General features: G+C 37.1%; 1 protein-coding gene across 1 annotated transcript in view; it reads left to right on the top strand.

Annotated features, from left to right (window-relative positions):
- The window catches only part of man1a2 (mannosidase, alpha, class 1A, member 2), a 524,864-nt gene that overhangs the window by 292,088 nt on the left and 205,418 nt on the right, over positions 1-27,358 (top strand). Inside the window, exon 5 of the mRNA XM_039743738.1 lies at positions 18,579-18,697. Coding sequence (XP_039599672.1) covers positions 18,579-18,697 — 119 coding nt within the window. The remainder of the gene's footprint in view (positions 1-18,578; positions 18,698-27,358) is intronic.

The raw sequence follows: 27,358 nt of genomic DNA, 5'->3' as shown, positions 1-27,358 counted from the left end.
TTCAGCTAATTACTTTTGTACCTCCTGCCACTTCATCATTCATTGATGTCCACTAGTCCCTAACTTCCAGATGTAACACACAGAACAACTCTTAGATATCTCAAGAGATGCCACCCCTGAAGAACTGCATTTAGTGTGATGTGCTATTTGTTGAACACCTATTCCAGGTTTACCTATATTTAAAGATGTATCGAGGTGATTAATAACCTCATGTCAGAGTTTTCATGTTTTTACAAGAACATGACTTGAACTTGATTGCTATATGCAGGATGTATTTTATTAGTCCTGACTGTGCATAAGGTTTGGCTGTAATTAATGGTATTTGTCTGTCAGTCACCTGAATAACTTTTGAATTTTTGTTTCTATTATGGTCCCAACTTTATAGGTATCATTTTCTCTCATTTTTCTCTCTTTCTCTTCTTCTTCTATCCTCCACTCCCCTCCTCACAAACTCCGTTTCCTTCCTCCCAACTCCGGCTCCTCTACTGGAGGGAGGCGGCCCCTTTTATAATGACCTGGATGAGCTCCAGGTGCTCTACCTGACGACATTTCCTGGTGTGGCGGAAGTGTCAAGAGAGCCCCTGGAAGCACTCCGGGTGCCCCTAGGATTTCTTCCGGTAGCACTTTCTGGTGTGGCGGAAGTGCTGCCATCCAGGATTACATAACCGTCCGGGGTCCCCCTGGCGGTGGCCACGTCCTCCCATAGGGGTGAGCGTCCCAACTCTGTTCCCGTGGCCCACAAGCAGACCTGGGCGGCTGCCTTCTTGTGGCCCAGGGGAGGTATCGTCCATCTCGGGGACCGTCCAGGCGTCCCGGCATTTGCATGCATCTCACTTCTCATTCAACTCAAGCAGACAAACTCAACTTTGTGCTACATCCACGCTGTACGTTCACACAATGAGCTAATGTATGTTGGTCTGAGACAGGTTCAAACCTGTCCTGCTCAATTTCTGCCAAAACTGCACTCAACAACACATCTATCTCAGACAAGATACAACCGTCCTGGCTCACTTAGCTGACATTTCTGCAAGTTCACCAATATAGTAAAACCGCTAAGGAGTCTTTGGGTTGTTTTTGTCCCAAAGACCACACACAGCTAGTTAGTTTCATGTTCAAGAAGCTAGTAGCTCTAAAAGAGAACAAGATGCCATTTTTAAATAATAATACATACTATGTAGCTGAATTGAGAAGCCTTTAGTGTACCATACAGAAATTGTGCAAGGCCAAATCCATCAGTATCTTGCAATACATGGTAACATAGATAAACTTAATTTCTTTGAGTGTGTTAAAATTGAGTAAGGCAGACAAGTTTCTATACTGACATCCATCTGTCAATATTAAATATTTTTAGCTACCTCATACTGTAGCCATAACCTGTGGCTAATCCTGAGAGAATACTCACAGATGGCAGCTCAAGGTGCCCTAAAGCCTTACCTGCAACCTTATCACTGGTCTTTTAATTTTTTCTCATCTTCACCTACAAAAAATGTCACTGAAGGGTAAAACACACACATACACATATTCACACAAACACATTGTCACTGAAGCCTGGTTGTAATTTTAATTTTACTAATACTATGCGATGCTAGAGTAAAGTAACATGCTTAAATTTGGTATCTTGCTACACTGTATCTTTAAATGCATATGGCTGTAACTGCCGATAAATTTATACTGTAGCTGAGGCACTTTTATTTCTTTTACTGTAATATGCCAAAATGCATAACGGTTTCAGCACCCATTCTGCTGAGTAAGCCAATCCAGAATTGTCATGACTTCTATGAACATTGATGCTTCCACTTAATAACATTTTTTGTTATAAGGACCCAATTAATCTCTATTTCCTGTCATTTTTGTTGAACACGATGACAGGGATTTTCAGTTGATTCAGCTTTTGTAGCTGAAATGCCACACCCATCATTATATAAGAAATGTGCAAATATTGTGTTTAAAATGACCTTCTGTGTGCATGTCAGTATAGACTTTAAAAATCATGTATGCTACTGTGTTCAACTTTCTCTAGTGGTGATTTGACTTGATGAGGGTTATGGGCTTTTGTGTGGCTGTAGAGTATAAAGTTTTTACTTCAGACACTTTTCATTTTGCTTACATATTAGCCCAGTGGATAGTGGCCTCACCTCAAAATACTTTATTTTTAATTAAAAATAATATATATATATACACATACACAGTAATCCCTCCTCGATCGCAGGGGTTGCGTTCCAGAACCCCCCGCGATAGGTGAAAATCCGCGAAGTAGAAACTATATGTTTGTATGGTTATTTTTATATATTTTAAACCCTTATAAACTCTCCCACCCTGTTAACATTATTAGAGCCCTCTAGACATGAAACGTCAAACGTTAAAAATGTATTCCATTACAAGACAGAGATGACAGTTCTTTGTCACAATTAAAAGAAAGCAAACATATCTTATCTTCAAAGGAGCGCCGTCAGGAGCAGAGAATGTCAGAGAGAGCGCTCACTAAGAAAAGTAAACAATCAAAAAATCAATATGTGCTTTTAAGTATACAGAAGCACCGCGATAAAGCGGCATTTTGTAGAGGAGCGTCCATATCTTCTAGGCAAACAGCCTTTGTGCAAACAGCCCCTCTGCTCAAACCCCCTCCGTCAGGCAGTGAGAGTGAAAGAGATAGAGAGAAGCAAACAATCAAGCACCGCGCTGGAAGCATATCTTATATCATTGAGGAGTTTTAGTTTTTATGTAATACATGCTCTGATTGGGTAGCTTCTAAGCCATCCGCCAATAGCGTCCCTTGTATGAAATCAACTGGGCAAACAAACTGAGGAAGCATGTACCGTAAATTAAAAGACCCATTGTCCAGAAAGCCGCGAACAGCGAAAAATCCGTGATATATATTTAGATGTGCTTACATTTAAAATCCGCGATAGAGTGAAGCTGTGAAAGACGAAGCGCGATATAGCGAGGGATTACTGTGTGTGTATATATATATATATATATATATATATATATATATATATATATATTGGATTGCTTTCTGTCTGAAGTGAGGTGTTGTCAGTTCAGTATATTTAATTCATACTTTTTTTTTATGCCTAGTATGTTCCATTTTAATATACTGTACCAGTAACGGTATCGTGCAGTGAATACACTTGACTTTCTTTGTATACGTTTAGCATCTTTTTGCATTAAAACTGATTAAGTCAGTGTTTGTGTTGCAATTACTTAGTACGTTTTCCTTAATTTTTCACTTAAGCTGGCATCTAAGTCTTTAATCTGCCTCAAGAATGATTTAAGATATGAAGAGGTAGGGGAAGTGAAGGCGAAGGTGGTAGGGAGGAGAACGACTCCTGTACTCATGCGTTGCACGGCCAGCCTGCTGACTGCTGCCGAGGGTTGATTCTACAATAAAATAAAAATAAAAAGAGGAAAAACCTTGGAAGTCAATCATCACCCCGAAATCGGATAGTAGACATCACGCAGTACAGTATATGTGTACCAAATTTCAGGTCAATAGTTCAAACGGTTTGCAAGCTACAGGTGATTTAAAATCCTGGACAGACAAACGGACAGCCACGGTAGCATATTATATAAGAAGATAAATATGGTCAATTTATATCACAAATGCCATAGTCCCTAATTTTTTTTCTATGGGTGTCTTTTTATTAGAAAAAAAAATTCAGTTTGTTTATATGAAAATGTCTTTTATGTAATCTGCATTTTGTTTTTTCATATAAACATTGAAGTCTATAATTAATTGTATTTTCGATACACTTTTCTTGTATATATTTTTAGTTAATGTCAAGTACCTTAGATATTTACTACATAAACAGGCACTAAAATATTCCTAAAATGTTAGATAACTGCAGCATCAGTGTAAAATGTGTATAAAAGTGCCCTATACGTGTGTCCTGAGTTTGGTTGCATTACCTGAGTAAGGGACCTTAACCTTTTAGACTTTGTTTGTGTTTTGTTGATGTACTAGCCATGGTTTATCTACTTAAATTCCAAACAAGTTCCAGACATCACAACTCTTTGACAGGTTTCCAGTTTTACCTGTCTACATATCTGCCTAACACTATTACACAATAATGCAGCCCATTTTTAATGTTTTTTTCTTTTCTGGGTCCCTTGTGTTGTTATGAATTTTAAGTTTACTGTAGAGTATACAATTAAAAGTAGCTGCTGTGTGTGATTTGTGTTGCGTGTGTGGATGGTGAGCTGGCTGCTGTATTTCTCAGATGCTAGCCTTATTCCATTGCTGTGACTTTGGAAGCAATGAGTAATGGAGCTGTCACCTACAGTGTAATGAACCTTTCTGCTTTACTAACAGAATTCCGCATGAATGATAAATGTTTTAATATTACAGGCAATATTTTTTTATTCTCTTCACTAGTGTGATTGGCAACAGTGTGACAAAGTCCATAACTAAAATAAGAATAATTTGAATAAATGGCCATTAATCTTAAGAAACTGTTGTTTATCTTGCTTTAGTTTTGTCCAATTCAATCCAACTGTGTGACTTTCTTTTTAATATACATTTATCTTTGTGTGACTTCTTTTGATGGAAGTCCAAGATAGGAAGGTTGATTTTCTTTATGTACAGAATCCTATCTTAAAAATGAATAAATGTGTATTTGAAAAACTTATAAAGTTTAAAATGTTACCTTGTAAATTTACTTGAAATATCAAATTATTTGTCCAAGTATTGGCATATTTTTAGCAAGAAATTTTTCCCTGTGGTTTTACTCATGTCCAAAGAACTTCTAATTACATTAAATGGTGATTTCAGACTGGACAATGTTTGAGTAAGCTGGCCATGCAGTACACCACAATAATGTTAAGGACTTCTTTGTATTTTCATACCTTGAGCCCAGTGCCACAGAACTGGGTAAAGTGGGTGTGAAAATACAGTATATGTACTGTATGTGTATAATATTTTTTGTAATGCATTTCTGGTAGTATTGTTTTCACAGTTTTGAAGAGGTCTGCTTCTTTAAATGAGAAAGACAGCAATTTAGGTCATAGCTTGAGTTTTTAATATTCTATTATAAGAAACTGTCAAGAACATGCATTTTACCCCACTGGAGAATGTGTAGATGCCTTGAGTGCCACAGTCATTTTACTTTTAATAAAATGTCAGTTCATTAGCCAGTTCACAAACAACCACAAATGCCAACTTTCATGGCAAGCCCTGAGTATATCCTAAAACCCAGAACCAAAATGTTTACATAAACTAAAATTAATCAAAATGCATTCATATGTAGTCTGGCAGATTACACATTCAAACTGCAGCTACTTTAATTTGTTAGAGATATGAGTAATTGGATAAAATTATTTTTTCATGTTGCTCCTACATGCTGTTGTCCTTTAGTGTGGAGCACACACTCCTGATTTAAGAGAAAGGGGCACCATTTTGCATATTGAAGGGCTAATTATGAAATCTCTGTTGTGGCTTTAACTAGACTGGATGATTTTACCCTTAATTTTCCCTCTCATCACTTTATGTTGTCTTAGTAATTCTTTGGTGTGAGGCACTTTCATCTCAACAGCCACGAAGGCAGTTAACGTTTACATCCCATTTTATACATGTTGTCAACGTTTCAGTACCTGCTATAGAGGTACTCCAACTTGCAGGGAAAACTTGGAGGGTTGGTGGCAGGATTGGCACTCCAACCACCGTAAAAAAAACAAAAAACAAAACAAACCTAAGGTGTCACCCGCTGTACTCGGGTCCTAATCCAGGTGGTTCATTGTGTGGTGGATGCAGCAAAGCACTATTAGCACATGCTCCTAAAATTACAGTTTATATTAAGTATACTTACATTTTTCCAATTTACAGCACTATATGTGTGTATATATATATATTACGGGATTAATAAAGTATCTATCTATCTATATAGACACAAATACAATGCGGCTTTTAAATTTCTCTTTGTAATTTAAAATAATTCTATTAATTCCATTAAACGTGTAATTGCATACACACTCTTAAATATATCATGCAATACTAGATTATGCAGTATCTGCCCTAGGATGTCAGTTTTTATCATGTGAGTTCATTGACAGTTGTATAGCAGAAATAGCTACAAGCAGCAGAAATTTAGTGAAAAGAAGGGTGGGTAACGGTATCAGGACTGGTCAGAATATTTTTTTAATTATTTAGTATCACTAAATACTATCATTATTTAGTAATCATGAACAGCATTTTCTGTTAAAGATGGTAAATTAAAATTATTGAGATCATTAGCCATTGATTAACACAAAAATAACTCCTAATTACACTGCGCTAACCTCCTGCAAGATTTCAGTTCAACTGCACATAAAAGAGACCCAGTGAGTGCTCAACATAAGTGATGAATAGGATGAAATATATAAACAAAGTTAACAGCAATACAGAACACAATTTATTGATAAAGTGCTTGAAGCATTAGTACTACAGTTAGTCTCAAGGTTCAGTGAAAGCTAGGAGTTGAACAAATAGTTTTAAGGTATTAAATGGGACAAATATCCTACGATGCCTTATGAAGACATGTTTTGTAGAGACAACTGAACATCAGATGACTTCGTATGGTCATGGATAGCTTATTCCACAGATTAGCAGCAAAATCAGAAAATGTTTTTAGATTCCCGGCCGAAGTAATGAGACTTCATGGAGAGAAGTATGGAGTGCCCAGTGACTATAGTTAACGAGGAGTAGTGCCATGCAGAAACCTGTAGATCAAAACAAGTGTTTTTAACTGAATCATAAAAGCAGTTGAAAGTCATTGGACAGCAAAGAATGGAACAAACATGGATGAAGTCCACAGAATCCCCTTTAATAAAACCCCTGTGTGCGTCCAGGTGTCCGTGTGTGTGTGTCTTCTGGTGAAGTGTGCATGCGTGGGGCCACATGGCACGTGTTCAGTCTCTTCCTGTGCATTCCCTGTGAGTGCAGAGAGATAGAGAGAGACACACACACACAGGGGTGTGCACCTGAAAGACAGACAGACACGCAGGCCCGCTCGAGAGACAGACAGACACGCACGTACGCACACACACGCACGCAGGCAGACAGACAGACGCACGCGCCCACACACATGCACGCACGCCCGCCCGCACGCACGCACACACACACACACACGCAGGCCCGGGACAGAGTCAGACACACACGTGCATTGTTGCAATGTTACTTTTCTTGGCTGTTTATTAGATTACGGATTTTTCAAATGTTCATTTTTTTCCTTGTGCTTAAAACTCATTAAAAAAGGTGTTTTTAGCGAGCGGGTCGTAAAGCTATAGCGTGAACTCTTGCAGTGTTAGTTTTCTCTGTTGTTCAAGGTTTTCTTAGTGTTATTCAATGTTTTTACATTTAGTTTACTATGATGCTGTGCATTCTATGGTGTAATTAACTATATTTGTGCTTAAAATCTTAAAAAAAATATATATATTTACATACAGTTCATACGGTCTGGAACGGATTAGTTGTATTTACATACAATCCTATGGGGGAAATTACTTCGGTTCCACTGCATTACTGTCCGACAAAATTACAGGCATTTTACGGAAATACAAACCAGTATTACTGAGAGAGAAAATTAAAGGCACACAATACAGTGACACATATTACAGCCACATACAAGGTCCCTTGCCATTTAATATAGACTGTTTCTACTAATGTTTATGCACTACTGCTCTAGCACCCGTTATTGTAACGGGCTTAATGTCTAGTATATCAATAATGCATCATGATTCTGGATTAAATGGTGGGTGAATAGTCGTGGCTTAAAATCCTGCCATCTATGTGTAAAGCATTTTATCTGGTGAGTGTCGTAGTTAATGGAAATGTAAAATCAATGCAGAGAATTCACTCGAGCTCCATATGTGCAAAGCAAACAATTATTCAACTCAAAATTATATATCAAACACATCTGTCTAACTTAAAACTGTCCAAAATGTTCTTAGGTCAAGATCCAACCTGCGAATGCTGCAATCAAGTCCTAGCTTCAATGGGTCACATGTTTTGGGCCGCAGCAAATTAACATCATTTTGGACCAAAATTTTTAAGTGCCTTTCAGACAGCCTTGGTGTCACAATCCCTCCTAACCCATTAACAGCTGTGTTTGGGGTTCTTCTAGATGGGCTTAAAGTGGAGAAGGACAAACAAACTGTCATTGCATTCACTACACTATTGGAACGCAGATTAATTTTGCTAAACTGGAAGAATCCAAACTCTCTTCTTTTAAGTCAGTGGGAAACTAATGTTTTATCCATCCATCCATCCATTTTCCAACCCGTTGAATCCAAACACAGGGTCCGGGGGTCTGCTGAAGCTATTTGAAATTGAAAAAAATCAAATTCTCACATAGAGGATCAGTACAGAATTTTTTCAAAACCTGGCAGGATCTAATCAATAATATTTTAAAATATGCTCTTAAAGCACCGAGGAAGCAATTCTTTCCGCATTTCTTTTTCTTCTCCATTCATCTCTATTGCCCTTTTAAACAAATCAATTTAGGTACGTTTACAAGCTTTAAGTTTTACTCCGTTGGCCATGCTCTCTTTCTTAGGGGTGGGGGTTAAGTTGTTTTCATACTATTTTTTTTTTTTTGTACAAATTTATTTATTTGTATGGAATCTATACTAATAAAAGGCAAAGCCCTCACTCACTCACTCACTCACCACTCACTGACTCACTCACTCACTGACTCATCACTAATTCTCCAACTTCCCGTGTAGGTAGAAGGCTGAAATTTGGCAGGTTCATTCCTTACAGCTTCCTTACAAAAGTTGGGCAGGTTTTATATCGAAATTCTACGCGTAATGGTCATAACTGGAAGCTGTTTTTCTCCATTTACTGTAATGGAGATGATCTTGAACGCCGTGGGGGAGTTTCGTGTGACATCATCACGCCTCCCACGTAATCACGCAGTACATAGAAAACCAGGAAGACCTCAAAAAAGCGCTGAAGAAAACATGCATTATATAATTGAGAAGGCAGCGAAACAATAAGAAGCGAGCGAGTGACATATACAACCATATTCATGAGTTCTGCTACTTGAAACAAAGCACGATGTAAACCTACACTTTAAATTAAGTTCATAGACAGGCTGCGCTGGCGTTTGTAATTTAGTGCCTGCCCATATAAGGCCGTCCGTCAGCGGCAATCCAATAGCAAACTGCCACTAAATATTCACGGGTGAAGGACTGTGCTTATGGAGAGGAAGATGAGATGGTCAGGGTGGTGTTTGACACAAACTCAGCGAAACTGCGAGAGAAAGGACTAAGGTAACATTAAATACAGCCATGGACATAGCACAAGATGGCACCAGCACAGCTGGGAACCTTCGATGCATGTACACCGAGCGGCTCACGTGAACTGACGCGTGCACAGATAAAAGCAACAGTTCCAAAGAGCTGAACAAAACCGAATTACACAATTGAAAAGGCAGCAAAAATATGAAGCGTCTGATACAAGCATATTCATAAATCCAGCTACTGCGGAAACAAAGCACACGGTGGAAAAAGTCAATGTCCAGCTAAAGGAAGACAGTGTAAAAAACCCGTGCATGCAGTGTGTCAGGTCTCAGATAAAGAAGAAGACGAGCTGTTTATTGATGCAGTAAGAAACGAATCGATGAATGAAACCTGTCATCTTTACAGCGATTGACAAACACGGAATGTAACTTGAACACAACACATCCTACAAATACGAACCTGATTGAAAGAAATAATGATAATCAAATCCTTGATGACAGCAACACTCAGTAACACTCACAAAACAAATACTGTATATTGACAGTCATGTTACGTTATTTTTAAAATGTTCCCTTTTCTTTTTCTAGCTTTTTTAACACACTACTTCTCCACTGCGATACGCGGGTATATATATATGTATATATATATCCCGATCTACATACTCGAATAATGGATACTTTATTCGCCATCAATGATTGTTTTGGTAAAGCCATACTCAGTGTATTCATTAGATGAGCGGTAAAAAGTAAGAGCGAGGGAGGATGACTTATTGAGGCATGCAGGCTGTAGTGCTTGCGTCAACTCTATCTGAATTGCGATCACATTTGAAAAATATATCTTTTCAAGTTCTATTTAGTCCATATGTGTCAAACTCAAGGGCCGGGCCACATCCGCCCGGCGTAATTATATCCGGCCAGCGAGATCATTTTATATACTGTATTATTGTTATTAATGGCCCGGGTATATGAAGCGCTGGTAACACAATAAACTACAGATCCCATAATGCAGCGCTTCAGCTGCCTTGCCGAACACTTACCGCGTTAATCAAGTCTAGCTTATGATGCTGCAAGTTATTGCGAAGCTAGCTCACACGATGCTGAAGAGAAAAGTTGATTCTGAAAATAGAGCCTTTAAAACCGATGGGAGGCTGAGTATATGTTTACTGAACCCGTGTGTCTCATTTGTGGAGCTAATGTGGCTGTAATTACAGAATTTAATCTAAGAGGCACTATGAGACAAAACATCAGGGTAACCTGAATGCAATGCAGAAGATACAGAAAGCAGAATAATTAAATAAGAATCTGACACTTCAGCGGACGTTTTTACCCGTGCACAATCACAAAGTGATTTCAAGTGAAGCTGCTTTTATGGGAGACACAAATGCACCAGTGCACCTTGCCCCACTTTCCCTGTTGCCAAGTAATGTTAAACCAAGTCGTCACTACGGTGTTCCCAAATACGCACTTTGCTGATAAACTGAGCGCACTGCGCTTTGGGGACTTTGAAGAACAAAAAAAGTCCGTCTACATGCGGCTCGAACCTTGTGCATGTTTGGTAGCACATATCTGTGTGAGAAGCTCTTCTCAGTGATAAAGACTAACAAAACAGCACACAGGAGTCGCCTCACTGATGAGCACCTGCAATCCATCCTGAGAATCTCCACAACACAGAACCTCACACCAAACAGAAACGAACCTGTTGCCAAAAAAAGATGCCAGGCGTCCAGCTCTAAAATGACATATGATCAAAGACAACTGAATGATTTGATTTGTTATTGCTGAAAGGAACACATTTTATTTATATTTCCAGGTTTTGTTATGCAGCATGTTCATATTTGAATTTGTATAATTTTGACAGGATATATTTTTATGGAGAGCAAAATCTTTTGGGATATTTAAAATCTAAGTTTATTTTTTATATAAAATTACATAAGAGTAAAGAAATTTGAATGTTTGTTCTTTTAACGTTTACTTTATTTCTAACTTGTATAATTTAGACAGGATATATTTTTATGGAGAGCAAAATATTATAAGTTGTTTAAGGTTTGAGTTGATTTATTCAGGAATAATATTCCTGTCTGTTTTTACCATTCCTACCAAAGATATTTCTGTCGACTAAATAAAAATTCCTTCTATTTAAAATTTAAATAGAACTTGAACAAATACGATAGTTCATAATATCCACGCAGACTTGCATGTAAGAGCGGGAGTTATCCGTTTTAACAAGCAGCGTATTGCACTGATACGAAATAGCTGTGTGTGTATATATGTAGATGTGTATGTATATGTATATATATGTATTTGTGTGTATATATGTGTGTGTATGTATGTATGTGTGTATGCATATGTATGTGTGTATGCATATATATGTGTATATATGTAGATATATATATGTGTATGTATATATGTGTATAGATATGTATATATATATGTTTGTGTGTTTGTGTAAATAAATAAATATATATGTATATATATATGTATATATATATATATATATATATATATATATATATATATATATATATATATATATATGACAACAACACTCATCACTCACAACAGTGACAAAACAATTACATTGACAATCATGTTACGTTATTTTCAAAATGTTTCCTTTTCTTTTTCATTGCTTCTTTAACACACTACTTCTCCACTGCGAAGCGCGGGTATTTTGCTAGTGATTACAATAAAATTAAAAAAAAGCAAGAAATGTAAAAGTGAAAATGATAACCTAAATGTTTGCTGAATGCACTAAACTATACATGTATATAATAAATCAAAAAATAGTGAATAAATTTCATAATATTACATTTATATAGTCACAAGAGACGTTCAAAAAGTTTCAGCTCTTTTATATTTTCATTAGTACTAGGGTGTTGTACCGTGTTAGCCATTATGAATGTAGTGAAAAGTCAAGCAAAATGACACCTTTTATTGGCTAACTAAAAAGATTACAATATTTCTTGTCCTACTGTGTATATAAACACAGGGAACTCCAGTTTCTGTATTACCTCTTTCCTGAAGAAGGGACCTGAGTTGCCTCGAAAGCTGGCATATTGTAATCTTTTTAGTTAGCTAATATAAGGTGTCATTTTGCTTTGCTTTTTACTAATATTTTCATTGGAAATAGTGAGGGCGGGAGGAGTAGTAATTGGTCGTGTCCGAGAGTGTCATGTTACTAGTTCTGTGTGGCAAGCCAGCTGCCCTTACAGTTTAGTATAAGAGTTGTCACCCTATGGTGAAGATGGCTGTGAAACTTATAAATTGCACCAAAGAGGAACAGCGTTCTATCATATGCTTTTTGTGGGCAGAAGGTGTGCCGGGAGCACAAATTCATCTCTGTATGCGTGCTCAGTATGGGGATAAAGTTCTCTCTCATAGAGTTGTCTATGAATGGATTTTAAATGTTCGAAAATAGCTGTACTAGTGTGACAGATGCAGAGCGCTCTGGAAGTCCAGCTACAGCCACGACCATGAGGAATGAAGAAAGAACCCCAATAAGAAAGCAGTGGTGCATCAGTGGCTACGCACTCAATCAAAAACATTTTTTGCTGATGGCATTAAAATGTTGGTATGATGCTGGAAATATCACAAAGGAAGGTGACTATGTAAAAAAGTGATCTTATTTGTTTTTGAAATTCTTAATAAATATGTATGTATGTATGTATGTGTGTATATCTATACTAATAAAAGGCAAAGACCTCACTGACTCACTCACTCACTCACTCACTCAATGGCTGACTCATCACTAATTCTCCAACTTCCCGTGTAGGTAGAAGGCTGAAATTTGGCAGGCTTATTCCTTACAGCTTACTTACAAAAGTTAAGTAGGTTTCATTTCGAAATTCTACACATAACGGTCATAACGGTCGATAACTGTCAACAACGTCTGCAATGTTGAACTTTCTTATTTATGGCCCCATCTTCACGAAATTTGGTAGGCGGCTTCCCTCCGCTGACCAAAACCGATGCATGTACTTATTTCGGTGGTATGACGCCACTGTCGGCCGCCATATTGAACTTTCCAACGTCACTAATTATCCAACTTCCCGTGTAGGTAGAAGGCTGAAATTTGGCAGGCTCATTCCTTTCAGCTTACTTACAAAAGTTAAGCAGGTTTCATTTTGAAATTCTACGCGTAACGGTCATAACAGTCAACAACGCCCACCATGTTGAACTTTCTTATTTATGGCCCCATCTTCACGAAATTTGATAGGCGGCTTCCCTGCGCTAACCAAAACCGATGTACGTACTTCTTTCAGTGGTATGATGCCACTGTCAGCCATCATATTGAAGTTTCCAGTGTCTCTAATTCTCCAACTTCCTGTGTAGGTAAAAGGCTGAAATTTGGCAGGCTCATTCCTTACAGCAAGTTAAGCAGGTTTCATTTCGAAATGCTACGCGTAACGGTCATAACGGTTGACAACGTCTGCCATGTTGAACTTTCTTATTTATGGCCCCATCTTCACGAAATTTGGAAGGCAGCTTCCCTGCACTAACCGAAACCAATGTATGTACTTATTTTGGTGGTATGATGGCACTGTCGGCCGCCATATTGAACTTATCAACGGTCTTTGTTACTTATGGGCCCATCTTCAAGAAATTTGGTACGCAGGTTCCCAACGCTAACTGAATCCTACTTATGTACATATATACGTCTATAGCCTGCAGCTCGGTCACCATGTGAGGCGGCGTTGGGTCCCCCATCCCAACGCCTCCCACGTTGTTGGCTGCCTGCCTATATAAGGCCGTCCGTCACTCCAGTCTCTACATTCCCTTCCTTGCTTCGCCACAGGATTCACGTCTCCCTGCTGATAACTACAGCCTTTTTATTTAATCCGCTGTTTTATTGTTCATTTATTACGATATAGTTATTGTGTAGGTAGTTTTAGACTTACTTTACATTGTTCAGGTACCCATTTCCTTTATCATTGCAACCGTACCCCCATTAACATGTCTATCGAGGTGATCACCATCAATCAAAGAACTTACCGAGTGGTTTCCATGCCTGGAGATGGCATCTGCCTTTTCCATTCTCTTTGTTACATATTGCACGGCCATATCAGGCTCACTCTTGATATCCGGAGGAACATTGTGTCTTATGTATTGAATGACTGGGACAGGTTCAAGGTGTGGACTGATGACAGTACAGGAGATAATTATACTACACAGGAACACTAGAAGAGTGGAATGCTTAAGCCCTTCACCTATGGATCTGCATGTGAGTTGATGGCTGCCGCTGAATTGTTCGGTTGTCGCTTTCAAGTGTACCGAAATGGCCAAATATTTTACACCTTCCAACAACCGCCAATGCCCCTTGAACATCTTAGATTCACAGGTGACAGTTTGAGTACTGGACACTTTGATGTTTATGAATGTTTAAACTCTCAACAGCTGGATGTGAAGTTATCGATGAAACCGGTTGTATACTTACAACGCTTGACAGATGCCGAATGTCACTTCAATACAAGTCCTACAAATACTGTCATAATTGAAACAAACCATGAAACTCAAACCGATTATGACAGCAGGAATCCAAGCTGTGAGATTTGAAACAAGATTACTGTTCACATGGCCAACTGTACGTTGCATGCTCAAGAGTAAGCTCAGCGCACAGCTTGGTCATATTACAACTGGAGGGCCAAACTCACAATGTGGTATACAAAGAGATCCTTAACAAATAATTATTGGTATATTTTCCCTCAGTTTAAAAAGGTTTAATTTTCTTCTTAATAAAAATTTTAAGGCAGTACTTTGCCGCTGCGAAGCACGCTATTTTGCTAGTATATATATATATATATATATAGAGAGAGCTATTATAAAAGAAAATGTTGAGACAAGACTATTGCCAAGAGATTTTTTTTCAAGTCCTGCCCCCCTCTCAGCCATGCCCACGTTCCTATCACCTCTCATTCATGTGATTGCTTTTGTCAGACACAGTTCCTGCGTTCTCAGCTCATAAAAATTTTTTGTGTTTTTCCTCATTTTAAGCTCCCAATAAAAGAAGACTTATTATGTCGAAATATTATTGAAGAATTTCATCCCGATGGGTTATGAACTGAAGAAATGAGTACACGGGCAATCCTAGCATTGAGAAACAATGAAGTCAAATGAATTAACAGCATCTATAACGATCGGTTATAGTTGCAAATTGGTTAAATACATATCAACAGACTATGCTAAAACAGTTGGTGGTGATGTTGCGGAAGATGAAGACATCAACTTGCAATCTCCCGTAGAATATCTACAACCTTAACACTGTCCGATCTTCTACAGGCTGAATTACTGTTTAAAGAAGAATGTATCGTAATGTTATTGCGTTATTTATGAGTGATGAGCTAGGCAATAGGACAAGATTAGTTGTATTCAAAATTGGTTGAACAATTCTGACATGTAAAATTTTAACAGGCGACAAGACACCAAAGGAGATTCGTGCCATTTGTGTTAAAACGTTTACAGTTTCCCATTAGATTAGCTTTTGCTATGGTAATTAACAAATCTCAGGGACAAACAAACTATTTAAAAGTATTATTATTAGTTTCATCTTTTTGTGAGCGAAGTGGTGGCTCTTTAACTGAAGGATCTGTGATGGTACCTGAAAGGCTGCCATTTCGAATACCTGCTGGACATGACAGAAGGAGTGCTACTTAGATGGGACCCTGAGCAAGGCTATTAACCTGCAGTTGCTCTGGGGTGCTTTACAATGGCTGACACTGAACTCTAACCCCATGCTTCTCTTTTCCTTTCTGTGTGTCTCCGGAGAGTAGGTTGGAGTATGTGAAAAATTACAAATTCCTAATGCTAGAAATTGTATAAGGCTAATAAAGTGATTTTTTTTTTATTTTGTTTGAAGAAAATAACATTCCATACCATCAAGTCTAACTTATACAACAATGAAGCTAACATTACATACAATCAAGCTGAACTTAACAAAACGTAATTTAACCCCCACCTGAGAAAATGGGAAGATCGGCAACAGCAAGGGCAAAATTTTAAAAACAACATAAAACAACATTTATTTATATAGCACATTTTCATACAACAATGTAGCTCAAAATGCTTTATAAGATGACAAAGAAAAACTTACAAGAAAAGCGATTAAGTTAAAGCATTAATATTAAAGAAAAAGTAACAACAAAACAAGGTTAGGTCAAATGGTCGGGAGGACAGGAAAAAACAAAAATAACTCCTGTGAAGCTGAAGAAAAAAAACTTCAAGGGTTCCAAAGCCAAAAGACCACCCAGCCCCCACTGGGCATTCTACCTAACATAAATCTTTGTTTTCATATTTCACATGATAGCATTCTGATGAAGTTGATTTCTTGGACAGATAAGTCACCTGCCTTCATTCCATCATCACAGGTGACTGCAGGGTGCCTTGATCAGGTTGTGGTGGTGTAGATTACCACCACTGAAGACAGCAGGGAATGCTAGGGATTAGTACAGATTGTGGATCTGTGAAGAATATAATTCTATACCCATATAGTGTATTAGGAATACAACTTAAATGTAGATATGAAAAAGCCATACTGAAATAACATTTTTTAAAAAGTTTTTTAAAATGATCCACATTATTAGCCTGGCAAATTTCTATAAGTAAAGTGTTCCAGATTTTGAGTGCATAACAACAAAAGGCTGCCTCTAAACTTCTTTTAAGTTTGGCTCTTGGAATTATAAGCAGATATTTATGTGAAGATCTAAGGTTATGGCCTGGAGTGTAGGGGGGCATACATTTTAAAATATAGGATAGAGCAAGATTATTTAAGGCTGTATAAACCATTAGTAGTATTTTAAAGTCAATTCTGAATGATACAGGTAACCAATGTAACAATGCTAAAACTTCTGAGATGTAGTCAAATTTTCATTTTCTAGTTAAGATTCTGGCTGCTGCATTCTGCATTAATTGCATATGATTGATGTCTTTCTTAGGTAGTCCTATTAGGAGTGCATTACAGTAATCTAGTCAGCTAAAAACTAAAGTGTGGATTAATTTTTCAGTGTCTTGTAAAGTTATAAGAGCTCTAACTTTTGTTGTGTTCCTTATATGAAAAAATGCATTCCTTGTATTCTAGTTAATATGTGATATAAGGTTTAGGTCAGGATCAATGATTATCCTTTAATTCTTTATCCCTGCCTTGTTTTTTAAGCCTAAGGCATCAAGTTTATTTCTAAAGCCCTTGCTATATCTAGATTTCAGCTTTTTCCCTATTTAACTTTAGAAAGATACTGCACATCCATTTAGAAATACTGGTAAGACATTTGATCAGAGAGCCAGGAGCATCAGGGTCATCAGGAAATATTGATAAATAAAACTGTGTGTCGTCTGCATAGCTGTGGTAGGTCACACTGTGTTTTGAGATAATCTAACATAATGGAAACATGGTGATTGAAAAGAGCAGCGAACCCGGGATAGATCCTTGTGGTACACCATGTACAATATCGTGAGTCTCCAAAGTACAATTACCAAAACTAAAAAATAATTTTCTACCTCTTAACTAAGACTGAAACAAATTTAAGACGCTGCCAGAGAGGCTGACTGCACTGTCTAAGGTGATTTATAAGAATACTGTAGTCTGTGGTGTCAAGTGCTACACTCAAGTTTATGAGAACAAGAATACATATATGCCCTCTGTCAGTATTAACCCATAAGTCATTTACTACTTTAACCAGTGTAGTTTCCATACTATGGTTTGATCTAAAACTTGACTGAAACTTATCAAGAATAGAATGCTAGAATACAACTGTTAAGGTGTTTGGAATAGTTGTGACACCAAGGCTGTCTGATAGGCATTCAAAAATGTTTGTTCAAAATAACAATAATTTAGTGCACTTTCAAAACATGTGTCCTAGTGATGCTAAAGTGAGCTATCTTACAAATGGTTTAAGCAGTTATACATTTCACCTTGGTATTTTAAAGAGGATCCACTCTCAAAGGTTATATTACATCATAGTTGTTCTGCTTGACAAGAAAAACTTGCAGTATACCTTTTAAAATTTTGGTTCACTTGTTTTGGACTAAAGTATATCCGAAGAATATGTTCTTAGTTAAAATAAATAAAAGTCAAGACATCTGCATCAACCTCCATCAAACATTTGTAATCCTTTTTTTAAACAGATTGGTTGCTGCTTCTTGTCCCTGAAGGCGCATCGAGCAGTATGCAGTCTCAGATAAGAAATGCCTTCAGGGGTTGGATGCATGCACATTAAAAGCTTCCAGCAAGAAAGAGCTTAGTGGTTTTGGCTTTCTGCTACCACATTGCAAATCCTTTTCTGAGACCATTGGGTGCATCCGTGCCTACCCACCAGTACTTTTTGTAAATTACACTTAGTTATTTGTTTATTGTTATGTTCTTCTTTGTCACAGGAAATTCCCAAATGGGAGCTACTATAGTTGATGCCTTAGACACGCTTTACATAATGGGCTTACATGATGAGTTTAAAGATGGACAGCAGTGGATTGAACAAAACCTTGAGTTCAACGTGGTGAGTACAACTATCTTGGCCAAACAATCTATTTGATTTATGATTAGCCAAGTTTTTTTTTGTTTTCTTTTAGTTTTGTTTTCTATTCTGTATAGTATTTTCTTGATGGTTTGCCAATTCACAGGCTAAATGTGGTCTTTAATGTTAAACCCGTATTATTTGAAAGTAAAATAAGAACTCATTTTTGGTGGTTTCAAACTAAAGTTTCTGTAATACTTACAGTATAATGCTTTCTGTTATGTAAAGAAATAACATCATGACCTAAAATCAGTCATGTAAAACTCAATTTAAATGCAAATTAAAAGCAAAAATAAATAAAACAAGTATAGAAAAATTAACCCAAGATGAAATGCAAAGACCAAAGGGTTTTAACTTGATTGTTGCTTGAGCCCTTTACTGTTCTTTTTTCAGGCAGTGCTACAAACATGAATCATGGTTTTGTTAAGAATCTTAAATGAAAGTGGTATTCTTTATTTAGAACATACCCTTATCCATGATGACTTCTAAAACAACATTCCCTAAATATAACACATTCGACCAATTAGAAAGTAAAAGTTAACAAGAACAGAGAACAAAATTAAAGTAAAAAACAAGCAGTGCTACAAGTCTAGATGAGAAACTAGAATTTGAGCAAATCTGAATGGCTTGCCAATAGATTGGGTCCATACAGCTGTGGAGGAAAATGAAGATTGCAAAGAATGAGCCTTGTAAAGAAATGTGTCTTCTGAGGTACCCGAACATCAGTAGACTCTGAGCAGTTGAGACAACAGGGAAGTTCATTCCATAACTTGTGAGTAAGAATTAAGTAGGACATAGAGTAGCAGAGACTGTTACTAGACAGGTCAGATCTAGACTAGAGACATATGGAGAGGAGAGCCATGCAGGGACCTGTAGATCAGTGTAAGAGTTTTCTGCTGAGTCTTTGTCATGTCTGGAGGGTAGGTATGAAACAAAATATACTCACTGGTCAGCTGAATTCTAAAGAAGGTGTAGAGGCCAGATAATAATTGCCTGGGAGGTTTGCTAAGCAATAGTTATAGTATTTCAGCTGATAGAGAACAAGTGCCTGAATGAGTGATGAATGGCATATGTGGCAAGGAATGGTTAAATATTGCAAAGGCACAAATGACATAACAGGGCCAGTGACGAAATGTGTTTGTTCTAATAATCCTCTAGCATTCTTAATAAGAGTTTTACCCATCAGATACTAACACAGTTTGCTTCAGTTACTGTTATTGGTGTCCATAGAGGGTAACTTACTAAAAGTTGTCAGAACAATACTGTACAGTAATTGACATCATTGTATGTTTTTATTTGTTATCAAAGTCAAAATGATCTGTGCAATTTTGATATCATTTAGACAATATAATATACTGTAATGGATTAAAGTGTGATGTTCATTTGGGTGAATGCATTTTATAGACACTTTACAATGATTTGAGTATGCACAGCTAAATTTAGACGCAGTATTGCTAGTGGCATTCTGAAACATTCTGTAACATATCTTTTCAATTTCAAAAGCTGCACATCTCATAAAAACCACAACTTTAACTTGAATACTGCAGACAATCACATAATAGTTATTAATATGAGACAAATGGATAAGTAAGATGTATTTCATCCTGATTTTCTTAATTATTACTAGTTTTTATTCCAGGCTTTTATGAAATGACACATTTGCTACAAATAATTTAAAGGAAGATGTTCAAGAATTTTCCAAGTCAAGTGTAATGTAAGAATATCTAATATGCTTACAATGCAGTCAAAATTATTGGAAATTCATTTTCCATGCAAACTTCATTATTGTCTTTTTATTTAATTTGCATATTATAGAATATTACAACAATTTTGACAAGAGGCCACTCAGTCCAAACAGTCACCAATTCTATTCACTTACATTCTCCAAAATAGTACTGAGTTGAGATTTGGAGGTCCTGAAATTTAAAGCCTTCAAAAATGTCACTCTTAGTCTCTGTTTCCTTAAATTTATAAGGCTAAACTATTTTTCCCTTTTTTCATAGCTCATGTACACTTGTCATATGCTTGTGATGAAATCTCTGTTAACAGCTTATTAGTAAGGTAACATAAGAGTATAAAACAACTGCATGTGCATTATGTATTATATTAATGGGAAGACATGAGCACTTACAGTATGACAATCTTAGCTACCTTTTTGCTGTTAACAACAGTTTAATTCATGTTCTGCAAAGTGTCCACTTCACCTAACAGTACTGTATAGCTATAACAGAAAAAATGGAAACCTTTTCTCCCATTACCTTATAATTGGATGATATGTATTTCATTAAAATATAGGAAAATCAAATGAAGCAGTTAAGGTTTCATTGTATTATATGCGTGGTCCCTAACACAGGCATACTTAGAGTGTTTCGATGCCTGGCATTGCAATATGATTCTTAGCCAAGCTTGGTACTGAAAAAGTGATATTAACAAACAAACCTAAAAATTAAAAAAAATGAGTCAGATTTCTGCTAGGCATTACAGATTAAAGTCAATACAATAGCATGGATGTTTTGCAAATTCTGTCCAAAAAATAGGTAATGTAAATTAAATATTACCTTGACAAATTTTAAGAAACCAGAATAAAAGTTACTTCATATCAATGATCAAGTATGTGCATTGTTAACAAAAGATATGTTAAACAACAAAAAACATCTTATCTGCCAATATCAATTCAATGCATTTTACAAGTACCTGTACACTATTGACAGTTCAATTGTTTACATATTTAATATCTTAACAAAAAAAAAACCAAATAGGTTAATTAACTAACTTGCTCATGGTCACAAAGCGAATCACAGTAACTATTGAAACAGCCTTCACTATAGTCACAAGACCAGAAGTACCTCTAGATGCTGGTGTTGGAAATTTTTTCACACTTTAATGTAACCATACAGAATGTAACCAGTCACTCATGCAAGTATTTTAACTTTGTGAATACGTTTTCATGGCTTAATCACAAAGAATCTGTGAAGTTTTGAATTCATTCTGTTATATCAGAAGATTAGCAAGCAAAGTATCAGAGTAGGTACCCATGATTCCTCTATACTCAAGCACAAATTGCAATCCTCTGTATTTTTTGGTGCATTATTATTAAGGCACTGCTATTTAAATTTTTTTCTGTATGTTTAATATTCAGAAAATCCAATTTAAAATGTTTTGACAAAACAATTATCTTTAGGTTTTCCCATTAGAAACCATGATGAACCTGAAAAAATATTGGGAAAGAATGCACATTTGACTTCTGAATGAAATGTTCAATTTCTTGGCAACCTGTCACATGGAATAACCTTCATTCTGCCAAAAAAAAAAAAAACCTGACATGTTTCTTGAGAAAGCTGTTTCATTTTGGCCATTTTTGAACCCAGATCTTAATTTTAGGAATGCGAGTACCTTGAACACAAGTGAACCGAATAACATGTTTCAGTGGTGCTAAAGCAATTGGAAAGGTTTCTCTAATGACCAATTAGCATGTAAACATGACTAATTACAGATAAGGTGAGGGTGTTTACAATAAGGAGACTAAAGAGATTTCTACTGAAAATGGTTGGCTTTGTGCCTTATGTTAATAATACATTAAAATCAGCCCTTTCAAGCAGTAATAGCCATCATACGCACTAACAATGACTTGGCTATATTTTTACATCAATTTAATGGTAACTTGATAATCAAAGGTATTCATTTCTGTCAAAAACATTGACATTTTATGGGTGACCCAATGCATTTAAACCAGTGGTGGGCAACCTTTTTTCGCACTAAGGCCACTGACGGCTGCTTTAACAAGGCCGTACCATTATGAAGTCATTAACAACATATATAGGCTTGCTTTTATTAATTATTTATTATTAAACTTTATACTGACCCCAAAGTGTATAAAAGTGTAAGAATAAACCATAACACGAATTAATTCTGTAATTTTCAATGACTTTTTTGAGTCTGTTTGTTGGTTGACAATTCATTAAAACTTTGCTCAAAAGTTGTTGTTCTTAAATGTAGCTGGCCTTCCAAATGGTCATCTGTCAGGACTGTGCGGTATTGATTTTTAATGTACTTCATATGAGAGAATGTACATTCACAAATGTACATGCTACCAAAGCATGTTAATACCCGTCGAGCGCGTTCACGCAAAATGGGGTAGATGTGAACACCACGCCAACATGAAATCAAATCCACGGAATTTTGGGATAGCTTGTGTTGAGCATTTGGATCTTCACTAAGTTCCAACAATTCCATTTGGAACTTCTCTGGCACATTGTCAGGTTCCATCAGGTGTGGCTCTGAAACCAGCCGTAAATCATTGTCATTGACGTGGATATCGGAGAATCGAGCCTCAAATTCAGCGACTAGTAAACCGAGCAGTTCACAGAACTCATCAAAATTTCTTTTTACAGATGGGTTGTTACTGACAAAATTACTCAGACACGGAAAGAATTTAGAGAGCTGCTGCTTTTGAAACTTGCTGTGAAACAATTTCATCTTGCGCTGAAAAATTTTTATACTCCACCAGAGGTCACAGACACTTTGATTTCTGCCTTGGAGTTGCATATTCAGACTGTTGAGATCACTCAAAAGATCGCTGAGAAAAGCCAGGTTCATGCAAAAGTTGATGTCATCGAGTTTAAAAAACCACTCCTTTGGATGCATAGAACTCTTTGATAGTGCCTTGCAATTCATAAATTCTATTTATAACACATCCTCTTGACAACCAACGAGCGTTTGAGTAATATAAAATGTCCTCTTTCTCAGTTGAATCATCAGTTTGGAGGAGTTCTTTAAACTGGCGATGATTGAAGGCTCGAGCGCGAATGAAATTCACAATACCAACGGCGTCTTCCAATGTGTTGTTCAAGGTTGCCTACTTACTGTAGCACATACAGTAGAGCTTGTTGGTGTATAATACAATGCAATGACAATAATGTGGGAGATTCCGGATATTGAGAGTGAATTTGTTGTTTAAGTAGAGTCACAAAAATGCCTGTTGTTCCTACCAGTGCAGGAGCTCCATCTGTACACACAGCAACAAGCCTCTTTAGATTCAATTTCTTCTCTACACAAGTGTTGTTAAATGCTGTGAGAAGATCTTGTGTCTTTGTTGTTGATTTGAGACTGATTAGGGACAACAACTCTTCATGGATGTCAAATGTTGGTGACATTGTTCTGATGAAAATAAGCAGTTATGCCGTATCTGTTGTATCGAAGGATTCATCCAACGCTACAGAATACAAAGTATTGGACTCTTGACATATTTTGTTCAGTTGATTTTTTAAGTCCACTGCGACCTCACCTTGGTGCCTCAAAATTGTCTTGATAGAGGTAAATCTTTAAATTTTTGAAGTTGAGATGGTTCGAGACACTGAACAACTTCAAGCATGCATGATTTGAATAGCTCTACATCAGTATATGGTTTTCCAGCAGCACCCAGTTTGAAGGCGACTCGAAACATTGCCTCAACTTCCAGATTGTGAGAGGATGATTTAAATTTGCTGAACATGGATGTTTCTTTTTTATGGCTCTTGTTCAAAGAATCATACGCTTGCCTTCTGGCTTCATCTTTTAAATTGATGTACTTCATGTGTGACTTACAACTCTCTGTTCTTATATGTGTCTTGCATCTTAGGCACATCATGGAGTTTTCTTGGTTTGACATGAAGAAATCCAACTCCCATTCACTGTTGAACTGTCGATTTTCATCGTTTACTTGTCTGGATTTCTTAGACAGCGGTAACTGCATTATATGGACAATAAAACATAACAATAATTATCAGATAAGGAAATGATGGATCTGACTACTTTCGTTGAAGTTTAACCATGCTGAACTTTAACCCTTTACAGTGCCATTTGATTGGCCACTTTAGTTACCCCGGGAAATAATTACAACGGTACTCGCGAAAATCTACAGTGCTCGTGCACTCTATCCGCAGTAAATATCTAGCTTGACTGCTATTGGCATAACTTGCATTCAGTTTGGCTGTACTTCGTTAGCTGTCATTGACCATTCTGTCAGGTATGAACGCGGAGACCAAATGAATCTTTGTTTACGTTGTTTGTTTCGTTAAACATTTTCTGCTAGTGTGAACAAGCCAAAAGGCCGCAATCACTTGTTTCACTGATACCTTCATGACGGCCACAAAAAAAGTCTTTGAAGGCCACACTTGCCCACCTATGATTTAAACAGTAGTACGATATTTTTACTATGTTGACTGAAAGCACACAACATACAAGATACAAAGCATTTTATGCAAACACTGAATTACCTCAAACAAACAGCAAAAGTTACAAAATTTTAAAAGAGGTTATATTTTTATCCAAAACCTCAATAGTTTATTTGTGTTAATATTTGTAAAATTGAAAATGTTAACACATTATAACTTAGGGGGGTGTGCCCCACTGAACGCATACAGAGGCCTAACCCCCACCTCGATAGCTCGCATTGCTCATTATTGTTCCATGGGTATATCACTATATGGTCAAACTCTGGCTCTGAGATTTATTTATTCTATAGCAAATGTTGAAACTATTGGAAATTCTCATATATGCAAGATGAATAGTAATCTACTTGCTGAGGTATCGCCAGTATCAAACTTAATATGTGGAAGTAATATGAATTCTCCTGCATGATCACAAGTTGTGATTATGCGGGCAACTGAATGTTGATGCAGTTTTAGAATTTATAAGTGTGTGCCATTACATTGGATTTATTTGTTGACTGCTAACACACAACTGAACTACTGCTGTTCTTAGCGGAGCGTATGTATATAAGGTATTTTGTTTGACATATGCATGTTAAATTTGTTGTATTGACATGAGAGAATCATTACTGTATTTTATATATAGATGTATACTATATGACATACAGTTTTGAAGAAAAATGAGCATTACATGAAAACGTCACATGAAAATATTGCACAATTTTGCTAATCTTTTTCTATATAGAGAGAAGATTTACATTTAGTCGTAGCCTGTAAATTTTTACCACTTCCAATTCCAGTAACCCAATAATTGCTACCAAGTCCGACTCTGACTCCATAGCCCAGCTGAGAAGACAGGATTATTTATTTATTTATTTATTTTTTAAAACCTGTACTTGACCGGTTAAATCGAGTGTTTTCTCACAGCAGTGTGATGAGTATTCACCAATTCTGTTTTATTTTGCTTCCATCTCAAAGCAAATCACTTTTTGTGAAAATCCAGTACAATAGCTTGCACATGCTTACTGCAAGAAGTCCTATCATTGTTCTTTCAAAACAGTTGATTTTTGTCCCTCTTTGCTATGGAAGCTTGTTTTTGTCACTCAAAACATATAGATAGGTAGATAATTTATTAATCCCAAGGGGAAATTCACATAATCCAGCAGCAGCATACTGATACAAAAAACAGTCTTAAACTAAAGAGTGATAAAAATGCAGGTATAACAGACAGTAACTTTGAATAATGTTAACATTTTAACGGGTGGAATTGAAAAGTCGCATAGTGTGGGGAAGGAACGATCTCCTCAGTCTGTCAGTGGAGCAGGACAGTGATAGCAGTCTGTCGCTGAAGCTGCTCCTCTGCCTGGAGATGACACTGTTCAGTGGATGCAGTGGATCTCCATGATTGACAGGAGTTTGCTTAGTGCCCGTCGCTCTGCCAAAGATGTCAAACTCTCCAGCTTTATTCCTGCAATAGAGCCTGCCTTCCTCACCAGTTTGTCCAGACGTGAGGCGTCCTTCTTCTTTATGCTGCCTCCCCAGCACTCCACCGCGTAGAAGAGGGCACTCGCCACAACCGTCTGATAAAACATCTGCATCATCTTATTGCAGATGTTGAAGGACGCCAACCTTCTAAGGAAGTATAGTCAGCTCTGACCTTTCTTACACAGATCATCAGTATTGGCAGTTCAGTCCAATTTATCATCCAGCTGCACTCCCAGGTATTTATAGGTCTGTCCCCTCTGCACACAGTCTCCTCTGATGATCACAGGGTCCATGAGGGGCCTGGGCCTCCTAAAATCCACCACCAGTTCCTTGGTCTTGCTGGTGTTCAGGTGTAAGTGGTTTGAGTACCATTTATCAAAGTCCTTGATTAGCTTCCAATACTCCTCCTCCTGCCCACTCCTGATGCAGCCCACAATAGCAATGTTGTCAGCGAATTTTTGCACATGGCATTGCTGATAACAACGTCAGACCTGCAGTTCCTGAGACACACATACTGAGGTCTGTATATAGCAGTTCCTTGCAAAATATCAACTCTTTTTTAAATTTGAATACAATCTACATTTTTATACAAAATGTATGCCTGTGATTTTTTTATAACAGTAATATAAACTACATGCCATCCCAGTGTTATCAACATTCCCACCACTAAAGTATCAGTTCAGCACTTGTACAGGCCAAAAGACTGCATAGTGAGTCTGTATGTTCACTGGTAGGTTTTGAAGTGTATAATACATGCTGCAATTTGCTCCTGATTACTTAACCTGCCAGGTCTGAAGTGACGACATAACATGTCAGTTTTGAGGGAAGTTTGACAAAAACTCTGCCCTTCACCCACATTCCCCAAACGTTCCATTGAGGCTAGGGATCTGCACTGGCAATCGGAAGGTTGCCAGTTCAAATCCCATAAATGCCAAAAGGGATTCTGCTCTGTTGGGTCCTTGACCAAGGC

The sequence above is a fragment of the Polypterus senegalus genome, chromosome 2 (genome assembly GCF_016835505.1).
Source record: "Polypterus senegalus isolate Bchr_013 chromosome 2, ASM1683550v1, whole genome shotgun sequence".
NCBI lineage: Eukaryota > Metazoa > Chordata > Cladistia > Polypteriformes > Polypteridae > Polypterus > Polypterus senegalus.
Note: the sequence above shows the minus strand (reverse complement) of the source record. Positions and strands in the feature narration are given on the sequence as shown.